The following is a 24,218-nucleotide window of genomic DNA, read 5'->3' as shown; positions in this document are numbered from 1 at the left end:
AAGGCAGCCCTGCTTGGAAAAAAAACCCCAGCATTGCTGGCCTGACTGCAGGTGAAGATGTACCAAAACTAGGAAGCACAAATACTGCATGCCCCTGAAGTCAAGGACCCACAATGGCTGTTGGGGAAGTTAACTCTTCATCCTTGCTTGGCAGATGAACAAGTCAGTGGCTGATCCAGAGCAAGGAGGGCTGGGGGACAGCAAATGTGTCTGGACAGCAAATCCAGGAAAAAGCACTGCACACAGTGGGGATACAGAGAATTGATGATTGCCCTTCCAGTCCTCATCCCATCTAAGCAAGCCCCAAGAACATGGTGTGTCTCAGCATTGCTGTGAGAGGACAACACTCACAAAACAGGAGCCCAGCAAGCAGGGTGTACCAATGGGAAATGGTTAATAGTAGCTGGCTGGACTTCTGGAGAATGAATACCTTCAATGGGAGTCCCCAGGTGCATGCTTGGGATATCCTGCCACACTTAGGTTTCGCAGAGCTAAAACTGCACCTTCTCCTGGCAAAACAACTCCAACTGCAGCCAAAAAGGAGGACCCTCCAAAACATTCTGGCACTTGGGACATGACAGGCATGCCCCATCAAGAGGGCAAGGAGTTTCTGCCCGGTGACATAGCACATCTGTGGCATGGCCAAAGATATTGTCCTGCCAAAATGCTCCCTCCTGCACAGATTTCAGCATTAGCTGGTGCTCTGTGCCCTGTCATAGCACTCATTTTCATGCACGAAATAAAAACTAGACTTGCCAACATACCAATGGGCCTGTCAAACTAATCATGTTAGGAGGACTGGAAACACACCAGCAGCAAGAGCCGGCCCCTGCTCCAGAGCCCTTGTAGAAATCATGCATCCAGGAGACGGAAAAGCCTCTGTCATTCCCGGAACCAGGTCAATAAAAGCACAGACAACTCCATCCAGAGGGAGAGTTTTTTTATGAATCACAAGAAAGAGCAGCTTCAGCTCCCCCAGCTGAAAATAGGTGGGCAGGCGCAAAGAGCCAGCACGGAAACGTGTCTGTGCAACACGTGTGGGCAGTCGGCCGCCCTGCACATGGCCGGGATATGGGACAAGAGGAAACCACTCCGAACTGAGCTGGGAAAAACAGCATCGGCAGCTCAGAGTGACTTTTCCCACCCCCACCAGCCGGGTTCCCAAATCCAACAGCTTCCCACCCATATGGGTGTCTGGTGTGCCAGGGAGAGACAAGAGGCTAGACAAGGATTTCAAAGCTGAGAGGTCCCAGACAGCATTAAATGGCCTCAGATTCAGGGAGCGAGAATAACCCACCTTTTAGGGAGCAAAAATATCCAAAATACACTTCATCTAGGTGCCTCAAGAACAAAGCAGTCCCCTCCCCAAACCCACAGTTATCTGTGGGTGCACTTTACTGAAATGCTGCTATTTCTGGAGCTCTTCATTAAGTGAGAAGCCCAGAGGACTGGACAGAGCTTTTTTTTTTGATCGAATTTCAGAGCAGCAGCAGCCTTTTGTTCTCTGTCCTTCTTTTTAACATATTTATTTTTCAAGACCTTAGTTCAGTTTCACAGGGGAGGGTAAATCACACACTGGTTAAAGTCTGGCACAGGCTGCCTGCCCTTCGCATCTCAGAACCACCTCTAACCACAGGAGAGGATGTGTCCTCATTATCACCAGCATTTTTTAGGCCCTAGACAAAAGGACCATGGTGCAGAGTGTGCCTATGGTACAAGCAGGTATAAGTTTGTTTTATTATACAGGTGGCTTTATTAATTTCACCACCAAATCTCATGCCTGGCCCTGGGGTACCCAACCCAGCCTGCTTCTCCAAGCAGGAAGGCAACAGCAGATCCCTCCTTCTGTACTTGTAAAGCTCTAGCAAAGGGAGTTCCCCATTCATCACCTATAACATGGCACCATAAAATGCAGTGTGCCCCCCTGCAGCACTGGGACACCATGGCATTAGCATGGAGTAGGGATAGCTGTATGAGTCAGCCCTGCATGGCAGAGTCCTGCAAGTTACTTTCATATGTATTCCAGATTCTGGAAAAGCCACGAGAGACCACAAGAATCAGGAAAATACCAGGCTGCAATTTCGTGAACAAAATCGATTCACTAGCTTAACACCTACATAATTAAAAGCAGGCTCATCCCTGGGTAGCTGTTAGCATGGGGATGTGCCTGGTTGTGTGTTTGCTTTTAGAGGCAGGTGATACTACCTACAAAAGCACAGGGTCACCAGCCCCTTTGCAGAGGCAGGCTGCCCACAGTACAGAGGAAACACACAGGGAACATCCTTGCCCTGAGGATCTCCTTTTCTTCCCAGTGAAATGGGAGTAACAGTAGCTCCTTTCTGCCATGGAGGTCTGAGCCACCCACTGCTTCTCTCTCCTGGTAATTCAGCAGGCTCTGACAGCAATGGGGACCTCAATCCTAACAGAGGAGAGAACGCTTTTGCTCACTGATGCTGGGAATGACAACAGGCCCTGCTCTTCACACTCATCCACCAGCCAACTCCCTGGCTCTACCTGGCTCCCACTGGCTCTTAGCACGACTGGTGGGAATGGGCAACTCATACTGTCCTCTCCTCACAGGGCAGACTGAACCAACTCAGTAAATACCCAATGGTGTTGATGGATAAAGAACAGGGAGCGAGAGCAGTCCCAGAGGAAGCAACCCCCAGCCCCTCCTCTCACAGGGGCACCAACCACCCACCACCCAGGTTTGGTCCAGTGGAGGTAGATCCAGGCTGCAAGCTGCTTCCAGCATCAGGACAAAGCTTTCCCAGCAGGCTTTCTCTCACCGAGGATTTCTTGTATCACTTCCTGCACCAGTTTCCCCCCTCACAGGGTGTGTTGCATAGTATTTAAATACAACCAGGTCTGGGCAAGCCAGATTTCAGTTGATCCCATGTCCCCTCTGTCAGGCAATGCTAAGAAAGGGGTCACAATTCCTCCACCAGCTGTTGGTACCCCGTCACTTATTGCAAACCCTTACGATCTTCCTCCTCCAGCCTCCCCCAGGCAGGGAGCAGCAGAAAGCGATTCCCCTGGAGAAAAGAGAAAGATTTCCCACATAATGGGCACCGGTATTAATTCTTCCAACTGCTGCAGCTTTTCTTTCACTCTGTGATTTTATGAGCATCACTCGACGTTGGCAGCAGCCCCGCAGGGCATCACAAGTCACCTGAAAGGAAAACAGCTTCTTCCAGCACTGTCAGAGCTGCCTCTGAGACAGAGGGCGGCAGCTCCGGCCATGCGTGGCCACACTGACCAGACAGCTCACAGCCACCATGCCGGATCAGCAGTGCCTCAAGAGGGCTTCGATGACATCTTTAGGGTGTCACGGCTAATTAGAGCCTTGACTATACCCTCTAATTAGGTAACACTTTCAGACAAATCACCCTGTCCTCTTCAAACCATGTCACGCCTTCAGAAACGATCCCTAATTGACTTAAAAGTAAACTCGGCACTTCTTCCCGGACCTCCTTCCACTTCACAAGGCATTTCAAAATAAATAAACCCCTGCTCCTCAGTCCTGTCTCAGAAACCAGCTGGAGAAGTGCCCTCACATCCGCACAGGCACGCACCTGCACAGCCTGACAGAAAACCTCCATCAGAGGCATAAAGCAAACGCACTGACGCAGCAGCAGCATCGTCCTCCTCTGATCTCTCGTTTCTAGCCATCCTAGTGCTACTTTCAACAACAGTCAGCAAAGCCTTTTCTCAGAGAACAGGAGTGTTTGCGATGCGTCAGTGTCCTACTAAAAATATTGCCTGGGGGCTTGTGAGAGCAGCAGTGCTCCAGCAAAGAAGCCTGGTATGTGGCAACAGAAGGCATTAAAAAAAAACAACCCTAACCATTTAGAAATTAATATGCCAGAATGTTATCAAGCGTCAACATTTGAATCCAGAAGGTCGAGTTCTGTTTTCATTAGGTAATGAATAAACTGAAACGATCCAAATGTTTTCAGTTTCCCACTAGCACAAAATTTTAAGAAGACAGCCAAAAAAAAAAAAAACAAAAAAACAAAACAAGCAACAACAACCCACCATCATAACTGCAAACATGATGAACAAAAACTATCAAAATTCGTAGATATTGAGCCTTTGCAAGCCTGCTATGAGAACAATGTCTCTTTATTTGCTTTCCGTGAGGTTTGTTATAACAAGAGAGAAAGACTCCAGTATACAGTGTTTTAATATACATACACGCATTCACAGCTGGAATAATAGATCTTACGGACAGCGGACAATATTACAGCTGAACATATGCAGAAATGCATAAACATATCTTCAAAAACATGTTCTTTGCACCCTACCCAGATATATCATGGACACACGTATAATACACACACACACACAGACACACACACACACACAATGTTTCAGAACGATGAGAACCATTCATTATATCAGACTCTCTAAAGTTTCTGCTGCTTTGGGAAAACATGACCCTGAGGAGACATCACACATGAACTTAACAACCAGCAGAAAATGAAACTGTAACACGCTGCATCTTGAAAGCCAGCCCTGAACCTAACTTAATCCCTGCTCTGGACAATGCCTCTGGAGAGACATTAAAACCATGCTAGGTGTTTTCCTGGATTTCCCAGATTCCCCGGAGATTCCTTGGCACTCTGGCTGCAACCATCTCCTCGCTTCGGAAATGTTTCCGGCTGAGTGCTCCCATCCTTACTTCTGCTGCTCCCACGGCCAGTAACAGACAGATCCAGTGGAGCACCATCCGGAGACCTGTCTCCTGCCCTGGCAGCAGGACTAGTTACCTGGGGCAGCTCTTGCTGTTTAACACTCGGACTCCTACAAAACGTGCAGGGGAATGATGTACGGGGCTTTAAGGGTCAAGAGCAGCTTTGCATCCTCCTTTCCCATCCCCAACAAAGGAATTCCAGCAGATCTCGTGCCCCCTAGTGTCATCCCGGCGAACGGACCGACACTGGGCACCACCAAGCACCGGCTACCACCTGGCCAGGCAGTGCCCTCACCTATCCCACAGTGAAGCTGGCACCGTGTCCTACTGGTACCCAGACCATAGTTAAATTCCCTTCCCAACAGTTCACGGTAAGGGCAGCGTGAGTTTGCTGCCCTCCCCAGCACTCCTGGGCAGCAATAGCCCCCTGAGTGTCCCCATGCCCAGCACAGTGCCACCTCTGTTCTGCTCTGGAGGAGCCTTGTCGAGGTCTGCCCCACCAGCAGATAGCCCAAACGGTGTCCCTGGCGAGGGGCCAAGAGGAGGAGGCAAAGAGCATCTGCAATGGACACTGTCCAGAATACAACTCCTCCTAAAAATAGATGGACCTTGGAAGGACACGGCCCTTCCAGGGAATGGGAATGCTCCCATGGTTGGAGGTCAGGCTTTGGGATGATAAAACTTCAAAGCACATGAATGCAAGACACCACTGCCTTTGTTTCCCTGTTTTCTCCCTCTGAGAGCACCTGTGGCATCCAAGCTCTGGTCATGAGCATGAAAAGCAATGCACAAAACCAGCCTAGAACCCAGCCAGCCTGCTCTGACCAAATGACAAGATCCGGTATCTCCCAGGGAAATGCCCATGCTGACTGCAACACTAATGCGTGCAACGGGGACCAGATCCTGCATACCAAGCACCTAAACGTGAGGTATGTGCTGAAAAGAAGCACAGAAAACACGCGTGCCTCAGTTTCCCCATCCATCCAGCAGCCCTGACGTAGCTTGCCCTCTCTTATTTTGTTCATCCCTCCTGTTCAACTATTAGTTCTTGTAGGAAGAGGCACCCCAGGGACAGCGCCTAGACCACCAGCCCCTTTCAGAACCTGCTCGCAGCACTCAAGCAAACCTCAGCAACCCATCGCCAAAATTTGGAGGAATTCTCCCCAGGGCACTGACCTGGGTATGCTGCTTTCTTCTGCAACACCGAGCAGGGACTATAGGTTAGAATAATGGGGAAGTAACTCAGTTCAGTGCTGACAAAGCATCACAAGCCCCAGCGGGGTGGGAGGGGAGGAGGTGTCCTTCCCTCACGCTGCCATGCCTGGTATACATCATGTTTAGGGCCAGGCATACGTCACTGACACAAAATGGACAAATTGGAGGGATTTCAGAAAAACGAGTGACAAAAATGATCAGGAGGCAGAGAGGATTGATTTACAAAGGGAGATTGAAAGAGCTGCGATCAGTCTTGCTGGGCTGAGCAAGTACTGACTGCAAGAAGCAGTTGGATGCTAATCTGCAAATGGGATGAAAACAATATGGGAAGGAATAATTTAGTATCTTCATCAGTATTGGGATGAAATGAGGGGGAACTCAGGGCTGAGCAGGCAGGTAAAAAAAACCAAAAATCCCAAACCAATGCAAAAACTCCTTTCCTAGTTATGCACGACTGTCTTCACCAAAACACACAAAGTCCCCAAAACTCTTTCTGCCCAGGACAAGGACCCTTGGGATTAACCAAGCCTAAAAAAGTGTGTGCATGTACACACACACACACACGCACGCACACATACACATACACACATACACACACAGCCCTTTCCCACCCCTGACTCACACTCAGGAAAGCAGCAGGGCCGCCACGATAACCGGAGAGGATGGAGGCTTCACGCTTGCAGGAAAGCAGTGGAGAGCGAAGGCTAAAGCTGCCGGGAGCGGTGGGAAGGTCCCCGCAGAAGGATGCTTTTGCACTCCCTGGTCTTCACAGGGGGAAAGGTGCTGAGATGGCTTCCTGCAAAGTGGCAGGAGTGAGCTCAGCTGCGAGCACTCAGATATTTACACACAAACAGCACATTACTCAGCAACTCCCATTTGTCAGGCGTAATGGCAGCGGCAGCAATAATAAATGACAGAGCTGAGAGACAGGCTCCCCAGGCGCACACCCAGCCCCAGCTTGAGCTGGAGCAGGATGCATTCCTCCAGCCTGCAGGGAATTAACTGAAAGTGGCTAGGAGCTGGGACTTGCACCCACAAAACTCCTGCTGCTGGCTTCAGAGAGTCAGCCACATCTCCGAAAGCTAAGCCTTGGCTGCACCGTTATTTGTATGTGTATGTGCATCATAAGCTTTGTGGCTCTGAGAGGTACCAGGACTTCTTCTTTCCAAGTCCAGGAAGTGCTGAGCACCTTCCATGGAGATGGGGAGGCGGATGCAGTGTTCTGGCAGGATTCGGTCCTCTCAGGGTAAATCAAACAAAAGATAATGCACGATCATTAGATCATGGCTTGGCCCGCTTTGAAAACAAGCTCTGATAAACTTATCCTAAAGGGCTGTTGCAAAAAAGTCTGCCAGGCACGAGGCTCTCATTTCCAAAGCTCAGCCTGCCTTGGGAAAGTATACCCTCTACAGTGAGCCCCAGAGAGCTCTGGTCCCAGGACCTTGTCCCAGTGAGGTGCTTGGTCAGACACAAGCATCACTTGCACATCTCCAGATCTCACAGCAAAGCTCTAACTCCTAATGGAGGAGCAGAGCATGGAGCTAGGAGCAAGAAAGGCTGCTCCCATATATTTGCACATTTTGCAGGAAGCAGCCAGAGTCCATGCCTCGCTGCCTGCACACACAGCCGGTGGGACCAGCAGCAACACATGTGGATCCTGTCCCTCACAGAAGTACACAACATGGTGCACGGAGAGCAGAGTTAAATTAGCTAAATCCGAGCAGAAATCAGCAAGTTCCTGAGCAAAAAGCCATCTGAGGAAAGGACCTCCGTGACTATCCCACAAATTAAAACACAAAGAGATGAGAAAAAGAAATCAAATAGTTTTGCAGGCAATCACCTTTCTGCAACCTGCACTCTGTACAGACCCTACACATATGTCTGTAAGCATGGGGTGGGGAAGGATAAGAAAGTGAAGAGGTGCAGATCATTATACCAAAAAAGTTTAGCAGTTAAAGAAACAATTGCCAGAGGAGCCAGGGAAGCTAGAACATGCAGACCTGGTTCCGTCCCCTGCGAAGGCAGCACAAATTGGCTCACGAGCTGATTGGAGTCACAACTCGTTTTTAAGATTGCAGTGGGGGAAGTCACCAAGATGTGGAAATGTCAGGGAGTTTTGTGCAGCAAAGGGATCGGTGTGTATTATGCAATTCTGGAAAGCAGCCCTCGCACTCATGCTCGGGATGAATTGCATGCCTAGCCCGGGGAGAGCAGTTCCCCAGAAGAGCCATGCAGACGCTTTTTGTATAAAATCACACCACCCCTTCAGGGAAAAAAAAAAAAAAAAATTAAAAAATCAGCACGGCCACAGCAGAGAAAAAGGCAGGTTGCGCCTTTGGAGAGACGGAGAAGAAGCCTGCTCTCCCGCCCAGGAAATCCACGGGCTCCGGTTTACAAAGAGCCGCCCCGCAGTCCCGGCTCCAGCCCCGTGCGCTGCCGCAGGGAGGGCTCATCCCTCTCAACCCTCAACCTGGTGCCGGCCGCGATGCCGACCCCGCCGGGCAGGGGACGGGGGGTCCCGCCGCGCCGCCCCACCGCGGACCCGCTGCCCCGGAGGGTGCGAGGACGCGCCGGTCCCCTGCCCCCCATCCCTCCCCGCCGGGAACACACGCACGGCGGAGCAGGAAAGTAAGTTGCCTAAATTGTTTCCTCGCGGGGGGTGGACGCGCGGCCCGCGGCGGGGCGCGGAGGCGCGCGGGCGCGCTGGGGAAAGGTGCGCGGCTGCAGGGCGGGAGCGAACACCAGACCGGGGCGAATGCGGGGGAAGAAAGCGTTCCCCTCCGCCCTTCTTTCCGCCTGCCTCGGCGGCGGGCACTGGGGCTCGCCTCCGCTGACCCCCGCCGCCTCCCCCGTCCCGTGGGTGGGGGTTCACCCCGTGCCGCCCACCGGCCCCTGCCGCCCGGTACTCACGGCGCCCTCCTTGCCGCCGCTCTCGGCACTACCCCATGCAACCACCGGCTGCTTCTGCACCGGCTCGGGGGCTATAAGCTCTTTTAAACTCCAGCACATAACCCATGTGACCGCAGAAGCCACTGGTAAGGAGCGCCGGGGAGCCAGCGATGAGCTCAGCCCGCACCCCCCGGCACAGCGCCGGGGACGCGCTCCCGGCCCCGCCGCGCCGCGCGCGCCCGCACACACACACACACACACACACACACAGAGACACACACACAGACCCCATGCTCACAAATACACACACACATCCGCGCACATCCACCAGCACGCACACTTCCCCACCACCACTACACACCGGCTCACGCCCCGGCGGACACACCGCCTTTTCTTCCTCACGGATGCTGAGCCGGAGGGAGGCACCGCTCACACGCGCACCCCACCAGCACCCGTGCAAACGCACACTCGTGAAAGCACTGTGGGGATGGAGCCCCCACGCACACACAGCAATCCCCACAACTCCCCCCACCTCCTCGGAGATGCTGTCCCGACTGGAGGCAGCAGCCTCGCAGCCCCCCCAGGTGCACACGCACACTCACGTGTGCCCCACGCACACACGCGGTCTTGCATGATGCACCCTCTACATACACACCCCCTTCATCATGATATGCAGACCCAAGAGAAAGCTAGATCTCTGTGCACACCTCCATGCGCATCCTTGCACGCACCCCACTCATGAGTGCCACACTCTCTCGCACAAGCACCCTCTTGGAGTGCGCAGTGGAAGCACCACAGGCAGATGCAGACTGACATCACTCACCCCTCTTACAAGCACTGCACAACCAAGCACACAACACACACATGGGCTATGCTTTTGCACCCCTCTCACACAACTGATGCACAAGCAAGGCAGCTCACCCACACCTGCACCCACCTTTCCCACTTCAACACAACCTGCTGGTGTGTGCTTAACAAGCCTACCCTGCCCATCTATCACACCCTCACTGCTGTGGGGTCCCCTGTAGCATGTAGGAGCATCCTACATCATAGGAAAAGTCGGAGAGCTGTCACATGTGTCCCCTTGTGCTGTGCTCAGTTACTCCTGACAAGGGAGAAGCCCCAGGAATGGCCATGAAACTGGGCCAGGTTGCCCACTCCAGCCACAGCACAACAGAATTGGGAATGCCAGGCTGAAATGTGCCGAGGGGGTACAGGAGCCGAATGTGAGGCTTTGGTGTGCAAAAGGCTGGGACAGGCGGGCCTGGCTGGGCAGGTGCAGGCGTGTGCTGCTGGGGCACACCAGCAACACGTGTGAGAAGGCAGAGCTGGCAGGCAGAGGGCTTCGCTGAGAGCTGAGTTATGGAAAATGACTCTTTCCAAGGAATTGCTAAAATTAAAGCGGTAGTGAGGCCAAGCAAGCAGGAGCCAAAGGGGAGGGTGAGCAAGGGCAGCCAAGCACCCTCAGGGCAAGGAAGGGCAGGGTGGGCAGGAGGCCTCGGAGAAGGCACCCTTGCAGGGCATCCACCCCCCTCCCACTCCTGCCAACTGCCCAGGCAATTGCAAATACTTTGAGGGTGAGATTTGGGGAAAGGTTGATTGGCACCTTGGAGGCACTGATTGGGGGATGCCATGGAGCAGGAGACTGGGGGGAATAGGCTTTCCCAGCCACATCCCCTGCTTGACTGCTAGCGTGCAGATAAATACCTCTGTTTTCTCATCCTGGAAGAGACAAATACCCATGGAGAAGCAGCCTGCTCACTGCCAGGGGCTAGATGCCAGAAAGGGGCAGGGACTGGTGCCCACAGGGGATTTTTGGGAGCCCTTCAGAGCCCTGTAACTCATTATGGGAGTCCTCTGCTCTTATGCCCACCCTAGTGACTGCAGCAGGGCTGGGGTGCCGCTCCCTGGACATCAGCATTCACCTCGGCAGTAAGGGCTGTTCCAGCTCCCAGATATCTGAGTGTTCCCAGCACAAATCCCTGTGACTCAGGAAACAACACATGCGAGAAAACTCTGCAGAGAGGACTTGGTAGAAATACTCCCATTGGCAGGTGCCCACTTTCCCTGGCATCCCAGGACTTCTGGTCTGAAGAAAACAACAGTAGTAACAAAACAACAGAACTGTCTTCCTGATCTTCCTGTTAAAGAAAAAAACAGAAAGATAGTGTTTTGGGCAAGCCTACAAAAGTCAATCTGTTTTGTTCCAACTAGATATATCTTGATCAAATCAAAGCTACCACCTCTCCCTGCAGTCCTGGCCTTACACAGGCAATGTCACACAGGCAGAGGAAGGGGGCTGAGTGGGAGACAGGTTTTATCTAGTTTTTCATTGATGCTGCTAAAAGCCATTATTAATTGGATGGAAATAATGATGTTTTGTCTCAGATGAAAGTCCACAATAAATTATATGTTTATTGTTACTGGTTTTATCTATGAAGAATAACCAGCATGTTGGTGCTCTGGGGGAATTTGAGATAGATAATAGCAGGTTCTGAAATAAAAAGGAGGGAGGGAGGGAAAACTAAAAGCCAAAAGAAGATGTCTCTAAGGCTGTTCAGCAGGTTGCAGCAGAGCTGGTGAATGACCCTGCTACCTGGAAAGTCAGGACTAGATTGAAGTAGTCATGAAATGGAAGAGGGAAAAAAATCCCAACCCCTTATTCTCCCTCTTCATCCCTCTGGCCCTGCTGTCAGCCAGGATCAGTGCTGAAAAAAAAAGAAATAAAAGCTGTGCAAGAAGCAGCAGCTCTCAGATGCCATTGGGAAATATGTCAGGAGAGCAGATGGTTTTGTGGGGACAGGAATGGAAAGATACAGAAGCATTAATAGGTCCAGGAAGAGAGCTGGACCCGGGGAAATGATTCTCCACTAGCTTATGAGCCAGTGTCAGTCCATCATGCTGGGCCGCTTTCTCCATCCACTGTACCCACTGGGAGCCACTCGGAGAAAGCAAGGGGCTCATCACAGGCCTGTACACTGATGTGCAACCAGGGCACTTATCACCAAAAATGTCACTCTACCCCATCATGTGCTGCCCACCTGCCTCCAGCAGCGTTGGTACCCCAAGCTAGAGAGCAGATGCTTCGCAGCTGCATGGCAAAAATATGATACAGCTGAGCCATGGTCAGATCCTGAACTTTTGAGGCCAATCCTGGCCAGTTGTAAAGCAGTACAGATCTCTTGGACACCAGAGGCCAAACCTCAGGGGACAGCACTGGCCTGGTTTACCCCAGAGCTGCACATATATGAGGTGAGAGTCTGAGCCAGTGCCTTTCCAAAGCATTTATTTGATACTTTGTGGCAAACATCTGACTAAATTACTCACAGATTATTCAAACATCGGGAGAGCTGATTAAATGATTACTGGTGAATCATTTGTTCAAAGCAAAATGCCCAAATTCCTACACTGAGCTACTGGCAGGCAACAGGCAGATGAGTTTCAGTCCTCAAAATCCCTGAGCTCACATCAGCCCCTAAGTCTGCACTCCTCGCTCACAGCTTCCCCAAAATATCCGCCCCCTGCCCGACCCCTTGCCACTGGCAGGAGCAAGGTGAATAGGAGACGTGGGGAACCATTCCTTAAATTCCTGCTGGACTTCAGGAGAACAACAACACAGCAGGCTGAGCTAGAAGCCTTGTCTCTCGCCTTTGCACAAAAGAGATTCTCCGGAGGGGGAAAAACCCCACAACAATGGTGAGGAAACGTACAAGAAAACTGCAAAGAAAGCAGCTGACCTTGCATGCCGCAGGCCAGAAAAAAGTACAAATGTTCTTGCAAAGAAGCAGGAAAAGATGGAAGCTATGGAGCCGACGAGCTTTTTACCAGCCCAATTTAATCATCTTCTCAGCAAATGCTCCCCACGAGGAACAAGAGGGGAAAGCAAGATCATGAAAAGATTGCAGGCAAAGGAATTCTGCTGATACTCCTGGACTGATTAAAATTCCTCAGGACTCATGGCAGGAGAGAATATTTTATGTAAAACTTCACCTTGTCTTTATTAGATTTGCCAAACTTCTTCCTGCGTAGATAGTGGGAGGTGTGTGCAAAAGACAAAGGTGGAGATAATAAGTTCAGGACCTCGCTGTGGCTTTCCAGCCCATTACCCATTTCTCTGGGAAGGGTGATGGTGGTGAGCACACAACAAGGTGCAAGGAAGGAGAGGCTGTGGGAACTCCCCAGAGCCCGGACAGAGTGTGATGTGCACATGTGTGCACAAAGGTTTGTGCAGAAGAAAGTCCTGTCCTTGCATGTAGACCTGATTACAGGCATCAAGTGGCTTGGAGATGAGTGATTAGCATGATTTAGGATGCAGAGGGGTGCAGAGGGAACGAGGTCTCAGCTGAAATAAGTGAGTAAAGTTTCCATGTTCATCAAGGATGTCAGGTTCAGTGCACACTGTTACCAAACCACTCTGGGAAAACAGAGATTGGCGTATGGCGAGACCCCTCACTGCTACTGCTGGGTAAGATATCGATGACAAAGTACTGCCTGACACCTGTTATAAATAACGTTTGTCCCATCACCCACTCAGCACATGGCCCACTGCTGCCAGCTCCTCGCTCGGAAGAGGCTCAGCATGGAATGAAAGCCATATTTAAAATACATTTTCGCATATGTCTTTCTGAGCAAGGAACAACAGGAGAGGGGTCTGGAAAAGGTTTCCCCCAGCACTTTTTTCCCTGTGGTGCCAGAAGAACTAGCCCATGAAATCTCAGGCAAGAACCAAGACTTTAAAGCAATCATGTTTTGCATCACTGTTCCATGAATATCCTGAATTACAGGATTAGTGTTGCAATGCTCCTGGAACGGGGAAATCATCCCCATAATCCTGGGTATTTGCCAGGTGGGGTGTTTTTTCCTCTTGGATCAGGACACCTTACAGAGGCTCTACAGTGCTGTCCCACTGTTAGGGTCAGGGGCCATGGAGGTGTCCAGAGGGAATGTGGCTGGCAGGAGGCATACCTGGACTAGTGCTCTGCCTCAGAAGGGGTCCCAGGCATCCTGCCTCCAGCACTTTCTGTAACACGATTGCACCCAAACCACCTCAAGGTCTACAGTCTGTTATCCATGGAAAGGGGGCTCTCATTGCCATAGGGAAAGCAAAGATGTCCTGATGGTTGAGGCTCTTGCCTGGATTGGGAGCCCCTGCCGCAAAACCCTGCCATTCACCAGCCATGTGCGAGCCCATCCCAAGCTGTGGCCGATGCCAGCAGGGCTGTCTCATCCTGCACGATCCGCCTGTGGATTAACACCTCGAAGCAAGCCAGCATCTGCTGCAGCGTGGATCCTTGCTCTGGTTGTGGGACTGGCTTCTATCACAAGTCATCTTCCTCACATAGAAAGCAGAAGCCAGGGATTAGAGCGGTTTGAAGTTTTTAGCATGAAAAGGTCGGGTTTGAAAGAAAAAAGTGAAAGAACTGCTTTTTGAATGTCTTTTGGTGAGGAATTTGAAAAACTCCTACCCCTATGACTTTCTAAAGGGTTGGGGTTTTTGTGTTGTTTGTTGGGTTTTTTTTGAGGGGGAAAGATTAATTTTGATTCACTTTCTCTCTTTCTTGCCTTCAGCTGAAAAGCACAATTTCCCCAGAAACCCACATTTGGGATAAATACAATATTGCAGCTAAAAAAATTCTGGGAAATGTCAGGAAAAATCAAAGGTGACTCAGTTTCAAACTCTGCAAGTCAGAAACACCTGGGAAACATCAGTGCCGGGTGTGGGAAGCAGGGGATGGAGAGAAGGGAGAGCTTCCATCTCTAACAGCAGACTCCATGAGCTGCCTTCAGAGGAGAGAGCTACAGTGGGAAATACCCATCCCAAATATGATGCCTGGAAAATGATCCCACCACCACCACCATTCCTATGCCCCCCGCTGTTTGCCCCTCAATGAGTACAAACCTTTCAAAGATGCATTTTATTAGAGCGATTTGCTGGGTTTCTCCTCCTTAGCCTTGAGGATAAATTCCTGTAAGTCCAGAAGCTCAACCAAGCAAGTGAAACCCTCTTGAGCTAAGCCCCATCCTCACCCCACAGCTCCTTGATGCCTCTGTGTGGGGCACATCTATACCATGAGGACAGTTAGTGGCTCCTGTGGCCACCAGCAAAGTCAGAACGGGCACTGCTACGCACCATATAGCCCTTACATAAAAAAGGAGAAATACCCCCTCTTCTTTCTGTTCCTTCATCCTCTGCCATCTTCTTCTTCCTCCATCTCTTCTTCATTATCCATGTTCCAACCATCCCTTCCTTCAGACTCGCCACTGCCAAGACCAAAAGTGGACAAATGTTTGCTTTTCTCTCACACACCTGGCAAAATCACAGGGTGTTAAGGCCACCTGTCTGTTCATCCCATGTTGAAATGTTTCACTTGTGACCCTTCAACACTGATTTTTTTTTTTTCAGCACAGATTCATTTGGCTCCTTCTTAAAGCTGAGCAGACCCTTTCTTTCAAAAAATGCCAGAATGGGACATTGAGTCAAATTGCATAATTGCTTTATATCATCTCCTCAGAGCAGATCTGAGAATTTCCAACCAAAAACCATCTTCCCTTCCATCCCTCCTCCCCAAAAATAAAAGCCAGACAGAAGCTAACAAAACAAAACAACCAAACAACCAACAAAAAACAAACCCTCAGGAAAAAAAAACAACTGTCAGACAGCATCAGCTTGGAGTCTTTTATCTGAGTCCAAACACAATCTGTTTTCATGAGAGAATTGATGGGGGTCTTTTCACTTTGAGAAGGGTTTGCCTTATATCGCATTTTGGGAACACCTTGCTGCCTGGGACAATGCACCACTAGGGAGCACAAACACCCATCCTGGAAGTATTCAACAGTTATTTGCCAAGAAGACCTAATGGTCCAAATATTCTCCCTTTAATGCAAAACTATCCTGACCAAAACTTCAGCTGGGACTTCCTGAGAGGTGTTGAAAAATCTGGCAGGGTGTGGAAAAGCCCATGAAATTTCCTCGGGAAATTGGGCCGGCATTGCAAAAGGCTGCCGAAATTTCTCAGTTTCATCCAGGTGGAGATTCAAGCTCTCATGAGAAACAAGAAAATCTGCATCTCCACTGATACCTCGATGTGAAACAGCAAGTTAGCAAAACTTCCGGTGCTGTAAATTTTGATTCCCTGACAGCCACTTTAGCAAAGCTTCCCACCTAGAATGAGGAAAATTAATTATGCTTGCACTGCTTCTTTGTTTGAACTAAAAACAAGCTTCTAGGAAAGTTTTGGGTGTTTATGGAGCTAAAGGAGGCTGCATTAGAAATATTGATGCTCTGGAAGGTTCAAGGCAGAGTCTGAGAATGCAAACCCCATTCTTCAAAGGGCTGTTTTCATCCCCTAAGGTCAGGCACAGACTTCCCCCCCTTCCTCCATCCCTCCTTGCCCGGATGCTCAGAGACATTTGCCATCTATTCCCAACGATCCCTCGCTCACCCGTTGCCTCCATAGCAGCAAGTTTCTCTTGGCGTGAAAGAAATGCTGCAAAGTGGCGCGGATGCAGCCATCACAGGGGACAAGAGGAATATTTTTTCAGCGAGGTCTCAGGGGAAGGAAGGGAAGAGACAAATAAAACGACTTTTTTTTGGCTCCGGTAGCTGCTGGGAGCGGCAGTGCGCGGCTGGATGGTTCTCCGTGCCTGCAGTGCCATCTCCCGGCAGGGCCCGCTCGGGGACCGCAGGAGGATGCTCGGCGCTCACGGAGCGGCTGCGGGAGCCCTCGAGTGTGGGCATATGTTTTGGGAAGGCAGTGCTCGTCCTGGGATGCTTCCCCCCAACCTACCGGGGGCAGGACTGAACGCCGAGGGGCTAGGCTTGCAGGGGAAAAAAAAAAGAAAACAGTACAATTGTCTCAGATTTTTTTCCTGCCTTTATAGTAAGAGATGCTTGTGTGTGGGGTCTCCAAATGAGACAGGTGTTCTCTGATGTACAGAATGGAACAGAAGGGGAAGAGTGCTGGACATTGCAGCACGGTATAAATGAAAGTACCCCTGAGAAGGTCTCAGGGTGTCTGTGTGCTACATTCTCCCTCTGACTTTTGCTTGTCCCTGCAGCAGTGTGGGGAAGCAAGGGCTTGTCCTTTTCATGTGTCTTTAAAGTATCAAGCAGTGAGTCCTGGACTCTTTAGGCACTCCTGGGAGAGCAGCAGTGATATGGTGGAATAGAATGGTCGAGAAGGACCAGTTTCCAGCTCTCCAAGTGGTTCTTGCTCTATCAGATGCTTTGAGCACCAGTTTTGCTTCTGGGAGTGTGTACTTGGGGTTTCAAGTGGGGGGGCTTACATCTGAGACCTGCACTGGCTTCTGAAACAGGGGTGTATTCAGGACAGGACAGAAGAGGGGGATAGCAGACATCCCAACCAGCTAGTGAGGCTGGTGTTCCCCCAAGGATATAGCAACCCATCATATAGACAGAGGAAAGAGGAGAGATCAATGAACAGAGAAGCAATCAAATTTCCTCATGGGGCTGAGACAGCCCAGATCTCAGTGTGCTGGATCCCATCTTGTTCCCACCAGTGGTCCCGCTCAGCTTTGGCTGTGCCCAGGTTGTGCAGTGTGCCATGTATCCATCTCTTGGGCTGGATTCTTCCCTCAGGCTCCTCTGAGCTGGCCAGGGAGCAAAACCCAATCTGGGACTTCACTTTCTCTGCCTCTCAGCACCTCCCTAGAATCTGGATCTTGTCATGGCCAGGGAACAATGTCCCTCACCCCAGTCAGCACCATTTTAAGCCCATGCTATGAATGTGCTCTAACTCTGGTACATGGGGTGTAACAGCTTCTACCATATCACTCACTGTTGAAACAAGTGATAAATAATTGCAGTGACCTCCCCTGTAGATCACAACTGCACTTAGAGACCTCTCTGTGGAGGTCAGGGTTCTGGATGAGGTGTGTTGTGCATACACAGTTAAGTAGGGATAGAAATAAAAGCACATCAACTCTTATTTTCAGACAATGGTCTGAGAGGAAAGCAGTGACACCATTCTGCCCAGCAGTGCAGACCAAGCTCTTGGATTCCTTTCCCTTCTTTTCTGGCTCAGTATTTTGGCTTTTCATCCCGGTATATCCTTCAGGCTCTGGGAGCCCTGCACCCAAAAGTGGGTGCAGAAGCAGGTCCCTCACTATCTCTGGGGTAAGCACAAGGCATCATTGTATTCAAAGAACTGATAAGTCAGCTTAACTTGCACTTATGGACTACAGAAGAGTGTGAGGGACTTGCTGTTCTCTATCAATACAGACTGCTTTCCTCAGAAAGGTACAAAATCCTGTGCTTAACGCAGGAGTCCTCAGGCTGGCTGGAGGGACCAGGTTCACACGAAGGAAGAAGTCAGACCAGATGGGCAAAATGGCCCTCACTGTCTTAAGAGTTTATGAATGCAGTTTAAAGTCTTGGGAGCTCTACTTCAGTCTGATGGTTTAAGCAAAAAAAAAAAAAACTTTTGAATTTTGATTCCTTTCCCATTCAGCTAAATTCCAATTCAATTTCTTCTGGACAAGTTTATAATCTTTCTCCTGCCAACCAGGCGCTTTAATCTCTATCATTGTCTTGTTGCCCATCTAGTTTAGGCTGCTTCAGCCTTTTCCAAACAAACCCAGTTGAAAAGGGCCATCTCAGGACAGGCAGCTCTGCCTGCCAGCCCCCAAGCTCTATGTGCATTCTGCCAGGAGCAGGTAGGGGTTGTGGAGTAAGGGGCTGTTTGGCACTATGCTCACCACCATGGTTAATATCTTGTACCCCAAGCATCCTCTAAACTAAAAGCAGGGAGGAAAAGAACTGCCAGGGATAGATTAGTGTTGGCTGCTGACAAGGAATCAGCCAGGCAAGAAAAAGAACTGGAAAAAGGAGCAAGATGAGATGTGAATGCACTCAGCTGCAGGGGAACAATATTTCTTGCAACAGCAATGAACACAGTAACAGAAAAAGGCTTGTAAGCATCTTGATTTTTTAAAGTATGCTCCTGCTGCTACTGTAACAGCATACACTCACATACAAAACGTGTTTGAGAGGAGTGTGAGAAGCAGGAGCACAGTTCCCAAGTAATTTTATTTCTTCCACAAAGATCTGCAGCGTGGGAGCAACCAGCACAAGCTGCACCGTGATCTCGCAGGGGATGTGGTCAGCACAGTATACGCCAAAATGCCTTCACTTACGGAGGACTGTGAGTGAATGAATGAATGAATGAACAAATGAATGAATGAATGAAGAGCCTGTGATGGTTTCTTCGTGGACCAGAGCTTTTTCCTCTTGCCTCTTGCGAAGGCTGCTGAGAGTTTGCAGAGCAGAGGTGAGGGAGGGAACACAGCTGGAAACAGGCAGCAAAATGATCAGATGGGGTCTGGAGGCAGCTATATCTGCATCAAGCTATTGGAAATAGTTAATTTGAGGAGGAGGACAGGACACTTTCAGGAAAATTTCAGTGCCTGTAGTATTGGGTGTGCTGGCCCTCTATGGTGTGGTCCTGGGGCACCTTTCAGCAGCATAGCTCTTGCATTCTGTACCTTGTCTCCATCATCAGATATACACACCCCTATTCTGTGCTTACATTTGGGGGGGTCCTGATTTGACAGCACCTCCCACAAGCACTCCTGCAGCACTACCAGGCTGGCTTGGATGCAGGACAGGGAGCACATCTCCCATGACATGGACAAGGCAATTCTCCATGCCAGGCAAAGCAGGGCATGGCAGAGGATATGGGAAGTGATACATTAAATCCTTACTTATTGTCTATCCACAACCCAGACAACATGGGTGGGAAGAGCGCAGATGCCATGAACATTAAAGGTTTCTCTGCTGGGAAAGCCTTTCTCTGCTCGAGCTCCTCTCAGCAAGAAGCGACTCTCGATAAAACTCTTTCAGCGGTGCTGATGGCAGACTGAAGTGAAGCAGCAAACACAACCCCAGCAGGAGACCGTTTAGGTTATTATTTTAATTAATTGCACATGTAGTTAAACTGAAAGAAAAATAGAGACGTGACACCCAATTATTCAAATCAGTTTCTGCCAGTCACACACGGCTGCTGCTACCAGAATCCCAGCACAAAGCTCTGCCCTCTGCTATCCCCAGAAATACCAGGTATTTGCATCTCAAGGTTGGCAAGCTGTTGTCATGCAACTTTTCTTGCTGTGCAAAAGGGATGAGGAATTGGAAATCTACCAGCGTGATCCCACGGGGAACTTCATTTCCTAGAGCCAGGGAATTAGCCTCTCCTATGGCAGACTTTCCCCCTAAAATGTCTCCTTCTTCATCATGCAGCACATACTGCTCCAGACAAGCTTCCCAGTGACCTAGGAGGGCACTGGAAGATGCAGCCCCATAGCCAGGAGAAGGGCTCTGTGAGAACAACAGGCATGGAACTCCTGAAGGGAAACACCCTCATCGCAATGTCCAGCTCTGAGGAGATGTTAACCCAGCTCCAATCACTTGGGGTGAGTTCAGGAAGTTACAGCAGAGTGCTTCAGGCTGGGAAAACTGAAAGTTTTCTTCTGTAGTGAACAAAAATGTGAAAATGAGGCTGTCAGGCTTTTCAGGACTGGAGCTTTTGAACATAATTCCCCCTCGGGAGCAGGCATTGCGGGTATTTACAGCTGCCAGTTCCTGTTCTCCCACCATGGGGGCAGACATGCCTATTTCTGTCTGTGATGCCAGGCACAAATCCCTCTTGAGCCCCCAACAAGCAGCCCTGCGGCTGTGATCCCCAGATGGGCTCTTAGTGACCAGGTGGTTTCCTGATTTCCTGCAGTGCTTTTTCCCCAAAGCAACAGCTCAGTGAGATCTCTGGTGATACCGCTGCTGTAGAAATACCAGAGATTTCAGTGGAAAGGAAAACTTCCATCTCCGATCACCTCTGACATGTCTGGGAAGTCCAGTGAGGCCAAGCATGAGGATACTTATCCCAGCCCACCTCAACTCTGCAGTTCCTCTGGGTGCAGCCATTTCTCCTGTATCATCATCCGTGACACCCAGTGGGGATGAGAGCTGTACCAGCAGAATCAGGCAGACCCGGTCCTCAGGGGACCTGTTGCCTAACCAGGGCAGGTGAATGGGTAACTTGCCCGATTTTATTCTATTTTTTAAAATCAGTCTGGTGCACTCTGGTGATCTGCCTGTCCTTCTGCACCATTAGCTGGGTGGAACAGGCGCCAGACTCTCCCCTATGCTCATGTATCAGCTACTTCTTCACTCCAGCAGTCTAGCTGATTAACAAGTACAATTAAACTTCCAGCTACGCTCCTCCATTTGCATTTCACTTTGAAGTTTGTGCTTTCTGTTTGAGAACTGGAAAAGGTTTGGTATGTCCCAAAAACAGCTGGTTTTTTTCAAACTATGTTAGTTAGTTCGACTGAAGATGTTAAATTTCCCTTGAATTCTGGTCCTGTCTAGGTGCTTGAATTGTCACACCACCCTCTTCCTATGTGTGCAGGTAAGTTTCTTGTTGCATTATTTTGGAAGGTGTCCCTGGCCATGGCAGGGGGGTTGTAACTGTATGATCTTTCAGGTACCTTCCAACCCAAACCGTTCTGTGATTCTGTGATTTTATTCACTGCGAATAGAAAATCTTCTATATATCTGTCTTCAGAGAATATATTCTCTGCCTCCCCACACTATCTCACCCCATGGTTTCACTATAAGCCCTTCAGGGCAGATGCTCTCCCTGGACTGTACTGTGCAGAGATGGGAGAACAATCACACTTTAGAAACGGATGGAGTTAATTAACATCATTCACCTTCTCCTGTTAGTGTCTGTCCCAGCAAGGCTGGCTGCAGCAGTGCAGACTAAGGATCTGCTGCAGCCTTACGGGGCACCATTTGAGGTCTGTACCTTCTTAGCTGCCAGATCTGTCCTAGCTGTCTGTCCTAGCTGTGGACACCAGCCTGTGTCCTGGGGAACAGTGTTCCCCAGCATGTCTGCCCCATGAAGAACAGCACTGCTGCAGTGCAGGTGCTGCAGAGCTGGGGGTGGCGCCTGCTCCAGGGGGGCCCTGCCAGCTGCTGTACAGGTAACACATCATCAAAGCATCATTTTGCAGTTAACAGCTTCTAGGTGAGGCTTTGATCACAGCCACCTTGTTCCCAGACCCCACAGTTCCTCCTTCCACCTTCTTTACCGTTACAAAGACATTTTTAAAGATTGAGAGATTTTATTTTTCAATCAGTGCCCTCCTGGAGCAGTGCTAACACCTCTCCTCCCCACAAAGCTGGGACTCAGGCCCCACCCCACTCAATTCCAGCTTAAACCCCTGCCCTGGGTTTAACTTGCCAATCTGGTAACTTCTTTAGAGAGGACAAAAAAACAGGCTAAGGACAGAATGTCTCCTTCTGCCTTCACTGGAACAATTGTCATTAACAAATATACCATCCCACAGCTACATACATAGTAACACTGCTTTTCTCAGTTTCTTCTCAAATTTAAAAAGACAGCTTTTAAAATCCAATTAAATCACTCTTGTAGCCCTGCCTCATACACTGTCTGTGTCACCAGTGCAGTGACAGACAGGAGAGAGAGGTTTTGGGAAGCTGGAAGGCTTCTTGCTGCATTGAGGCAACTCTCAAGCTCTGCAGCTGCCCCAGGCTTTGGCTCCATGTTGCAGCCTGCACGAGAAGTACCTTCCCCATGGAATTATATCCCCCCAGGCCCATCAAGCTGTAGGGACAAATGCAGCACCAGCTTGGGATGCTCAGGTTTATGTATCTCCTTTGCCTGAGGCAGATTTGCAGCAGTTATGTTCCATCTCCTGTGCAATGTAAATCCAAAGTTAACTGTGCCCTCAACAGGTGCTTTTCCCCTTCTTAAAGTGGTGGAGTAAGTGCTCAAGTCTCAAAACTTCAGAAGTCATTCCGTGTCTGTTTTCTTTTGCTTGTCATTAGCTACAGAGTAAAACAGCCCTTCGCTGTCTCCTGTTGAGGTTTCACATGTACCAGGGCTGTTTCCAGACACTTGGACATCGCTGTGGGGTAGCCCATTGCGGAGGTAAGGCACAGCAGTGCTACCACCTTGTGGTGTGACAGCCCTGAGCTAAATGCAGTGCCACTCTGGATGCTGGTGAGACTACAAGCCTGTCAGGACCTTGCTATATGTGCCATGGGGGCTTGTGCCTACCGCTGACCAGCTCTGCCCAGAGACAGAAGCAAGCACAACCTGTTGGTGTCCCACAGGTCGTCCCTTTGTTTTCCTTCTCATGCAGGGCTGATCCAAAATGGTGGGAATGGACATGAATCTCTGTGGACCTCCTTAATACAGAGTCAATCCTGAGGAAGGCCAGAGAGAAACCACTTTCCAGTGATGCTCTAGCAGCAGTAGCTCTCCAGAGGCTGTGTGCAGGTGTTTTCCTCTCCCATCTCTCAGGTGAGGAGAAGCAAAGCAGACCTGAATATAGGAGGTTCCCCAGACCATGCAGTGACATAGACATGAGGAAGAACTGCTGAACTGGTGCCTCGTGCCCCACCTTCACAGGGCAGAGTAAGGTCTCACTGTTTGGGTGGGCTGGCCAGACCCCCAGCTTCCTGAGTGACCATCAGGCCATGTAACAAACTGAATCAACTCTTCCTAAGTCCACCAGGCTTCCACCAGCCTTTCTGGCACAACCAGTGACTGCCAGCACAGGCTTATCCACCTTCCTCATCTTCCTCAGCCCCCAGAACATGCTTCAGTACATGTGTGGAAGTAGCATTTCTGCTTGTGAGGGCTTGGAAATTTTGCTTGCATCATTCCTCAAATGAACAGCAGCACCAAAAGAAAAGAAAAATGAAAAAAACCAAAACCAACCAACCAAGAAAACCCACCAACAAACAAAACCCAGCTCTAATATAGGACTTACTGCAGGCTTACTACAGGGAGTAAAAGAGAAACTCTCCCAGGTCCAGCCAATTTTCTCTTGCCTCCCTCAGAAAGCGGGTGACTGGTATCAAGGTGAATCTGGAGCCCAGCATTCCTGGTAAAAATCCAGCCCCTGCCACAAGGAAGCTCTTTCAAAATCTGTGCAGGGAGCAGTGGAAGGAGCCCATTCCTCACAGAGGAGATGGTCCTGATGGAAAGATGGCCCCGAGGAAGGGCAGGCTTGGCTTGGGACGATGCCTGCGGACGGCTCAGATTTGTTTGCAACAGGCAAGTTTTCCAAAACAAAAGAAGAAACTGTTTCAGTAGAATCCAAACCTTTTGCCAGAAAAGTATCATTTTGGTAACATATTTAGGGGAAATCATTTAATTTAAAGTTTAGATTTATACTTTATATTCTATTGTGATTCACTCACAATATGTTATGTAATATATATCACACCCCCAATTTGCATGCTGAATTTTAATATAACAAAAATGCTGAGAAAGTGTCGCTTCAATTTTCCAGAACAGCCCTGAGGAATGTTTGCTTGACCAGAAATTTACATTTTTCATTCCTACTTGGAAAAACAACAACAAAG

General features: G+C 49.8%; 1 protein-coding gene and 1 long non-coding RNA gene across 4 annotated transcripts in view; one reads left to right on the top strand and one right to left on the bottom strand.

The window, feature by feature from the left end:
* The window catches only part of CNTFR (ciliary neurotrophic factor receptor), a 206,588-nt gene extending 197,646 nt beyond the window's left edge, over positions 1-8,942 (bottom strand). The window contains exons 1-2 of one of the 3 annotated variants that reach the window (XM_064642349.1): positions 8,822-8,940; positions 6,534-6,707 (exon numbers count right to left, since the gene is read on the bottom strand). Coding sequence is in view for 1 of the 3 variants with exons in the window: in XM_064642348.1 (XP_064498418.1) it covers positions 8,822-8,920 (99 nt within the window). In the remaining 2 variants the exon portion in view is untranslated. Of the gene's footprint in view, positions 1-6,533; positions 6,708-8,821 lie in introns of those variants that run through there. The other 2 variants (XM_064642348.1, XM_064642351.1) reach the window with 2 other exon arrangements.
* LOC135407381 (uncharacterized) overlaps positions 7,947-24,218 on the top strand; it is a 53,616-nt gene continuing 37,344 nt past the window's right edge. Inside the window, exon 1 of the long non-coding RNA XR_010426851.1 lies at positions 7,947-8,539. This is a non-coding gene — a long non-coding RNA (uncharacterized LOC135407381). The remainder of the gene's footprint in view (positions 8,540-24,218) is intronic.

Source organism: Pseudopipra pipra, chromosome Z (assembly GCF_036250125.1).
Source record: "Pseudopipra pipra isolate bDixPip1 chromosome Z, bDixPip1.hap1, whole genome shotgun sequence".
Lineage (NCBI taxonomy): Eukaryota > Metazoa > Chordata > Aves > Passeriformes > Pipridae > Pseudopipra > Pseudopipra pipra.
The sequence above is the reverse complement of the archived record's forward strand: the minus strand, read 5'-3'. Positions and strand labels throughout refer to the sequence as shown.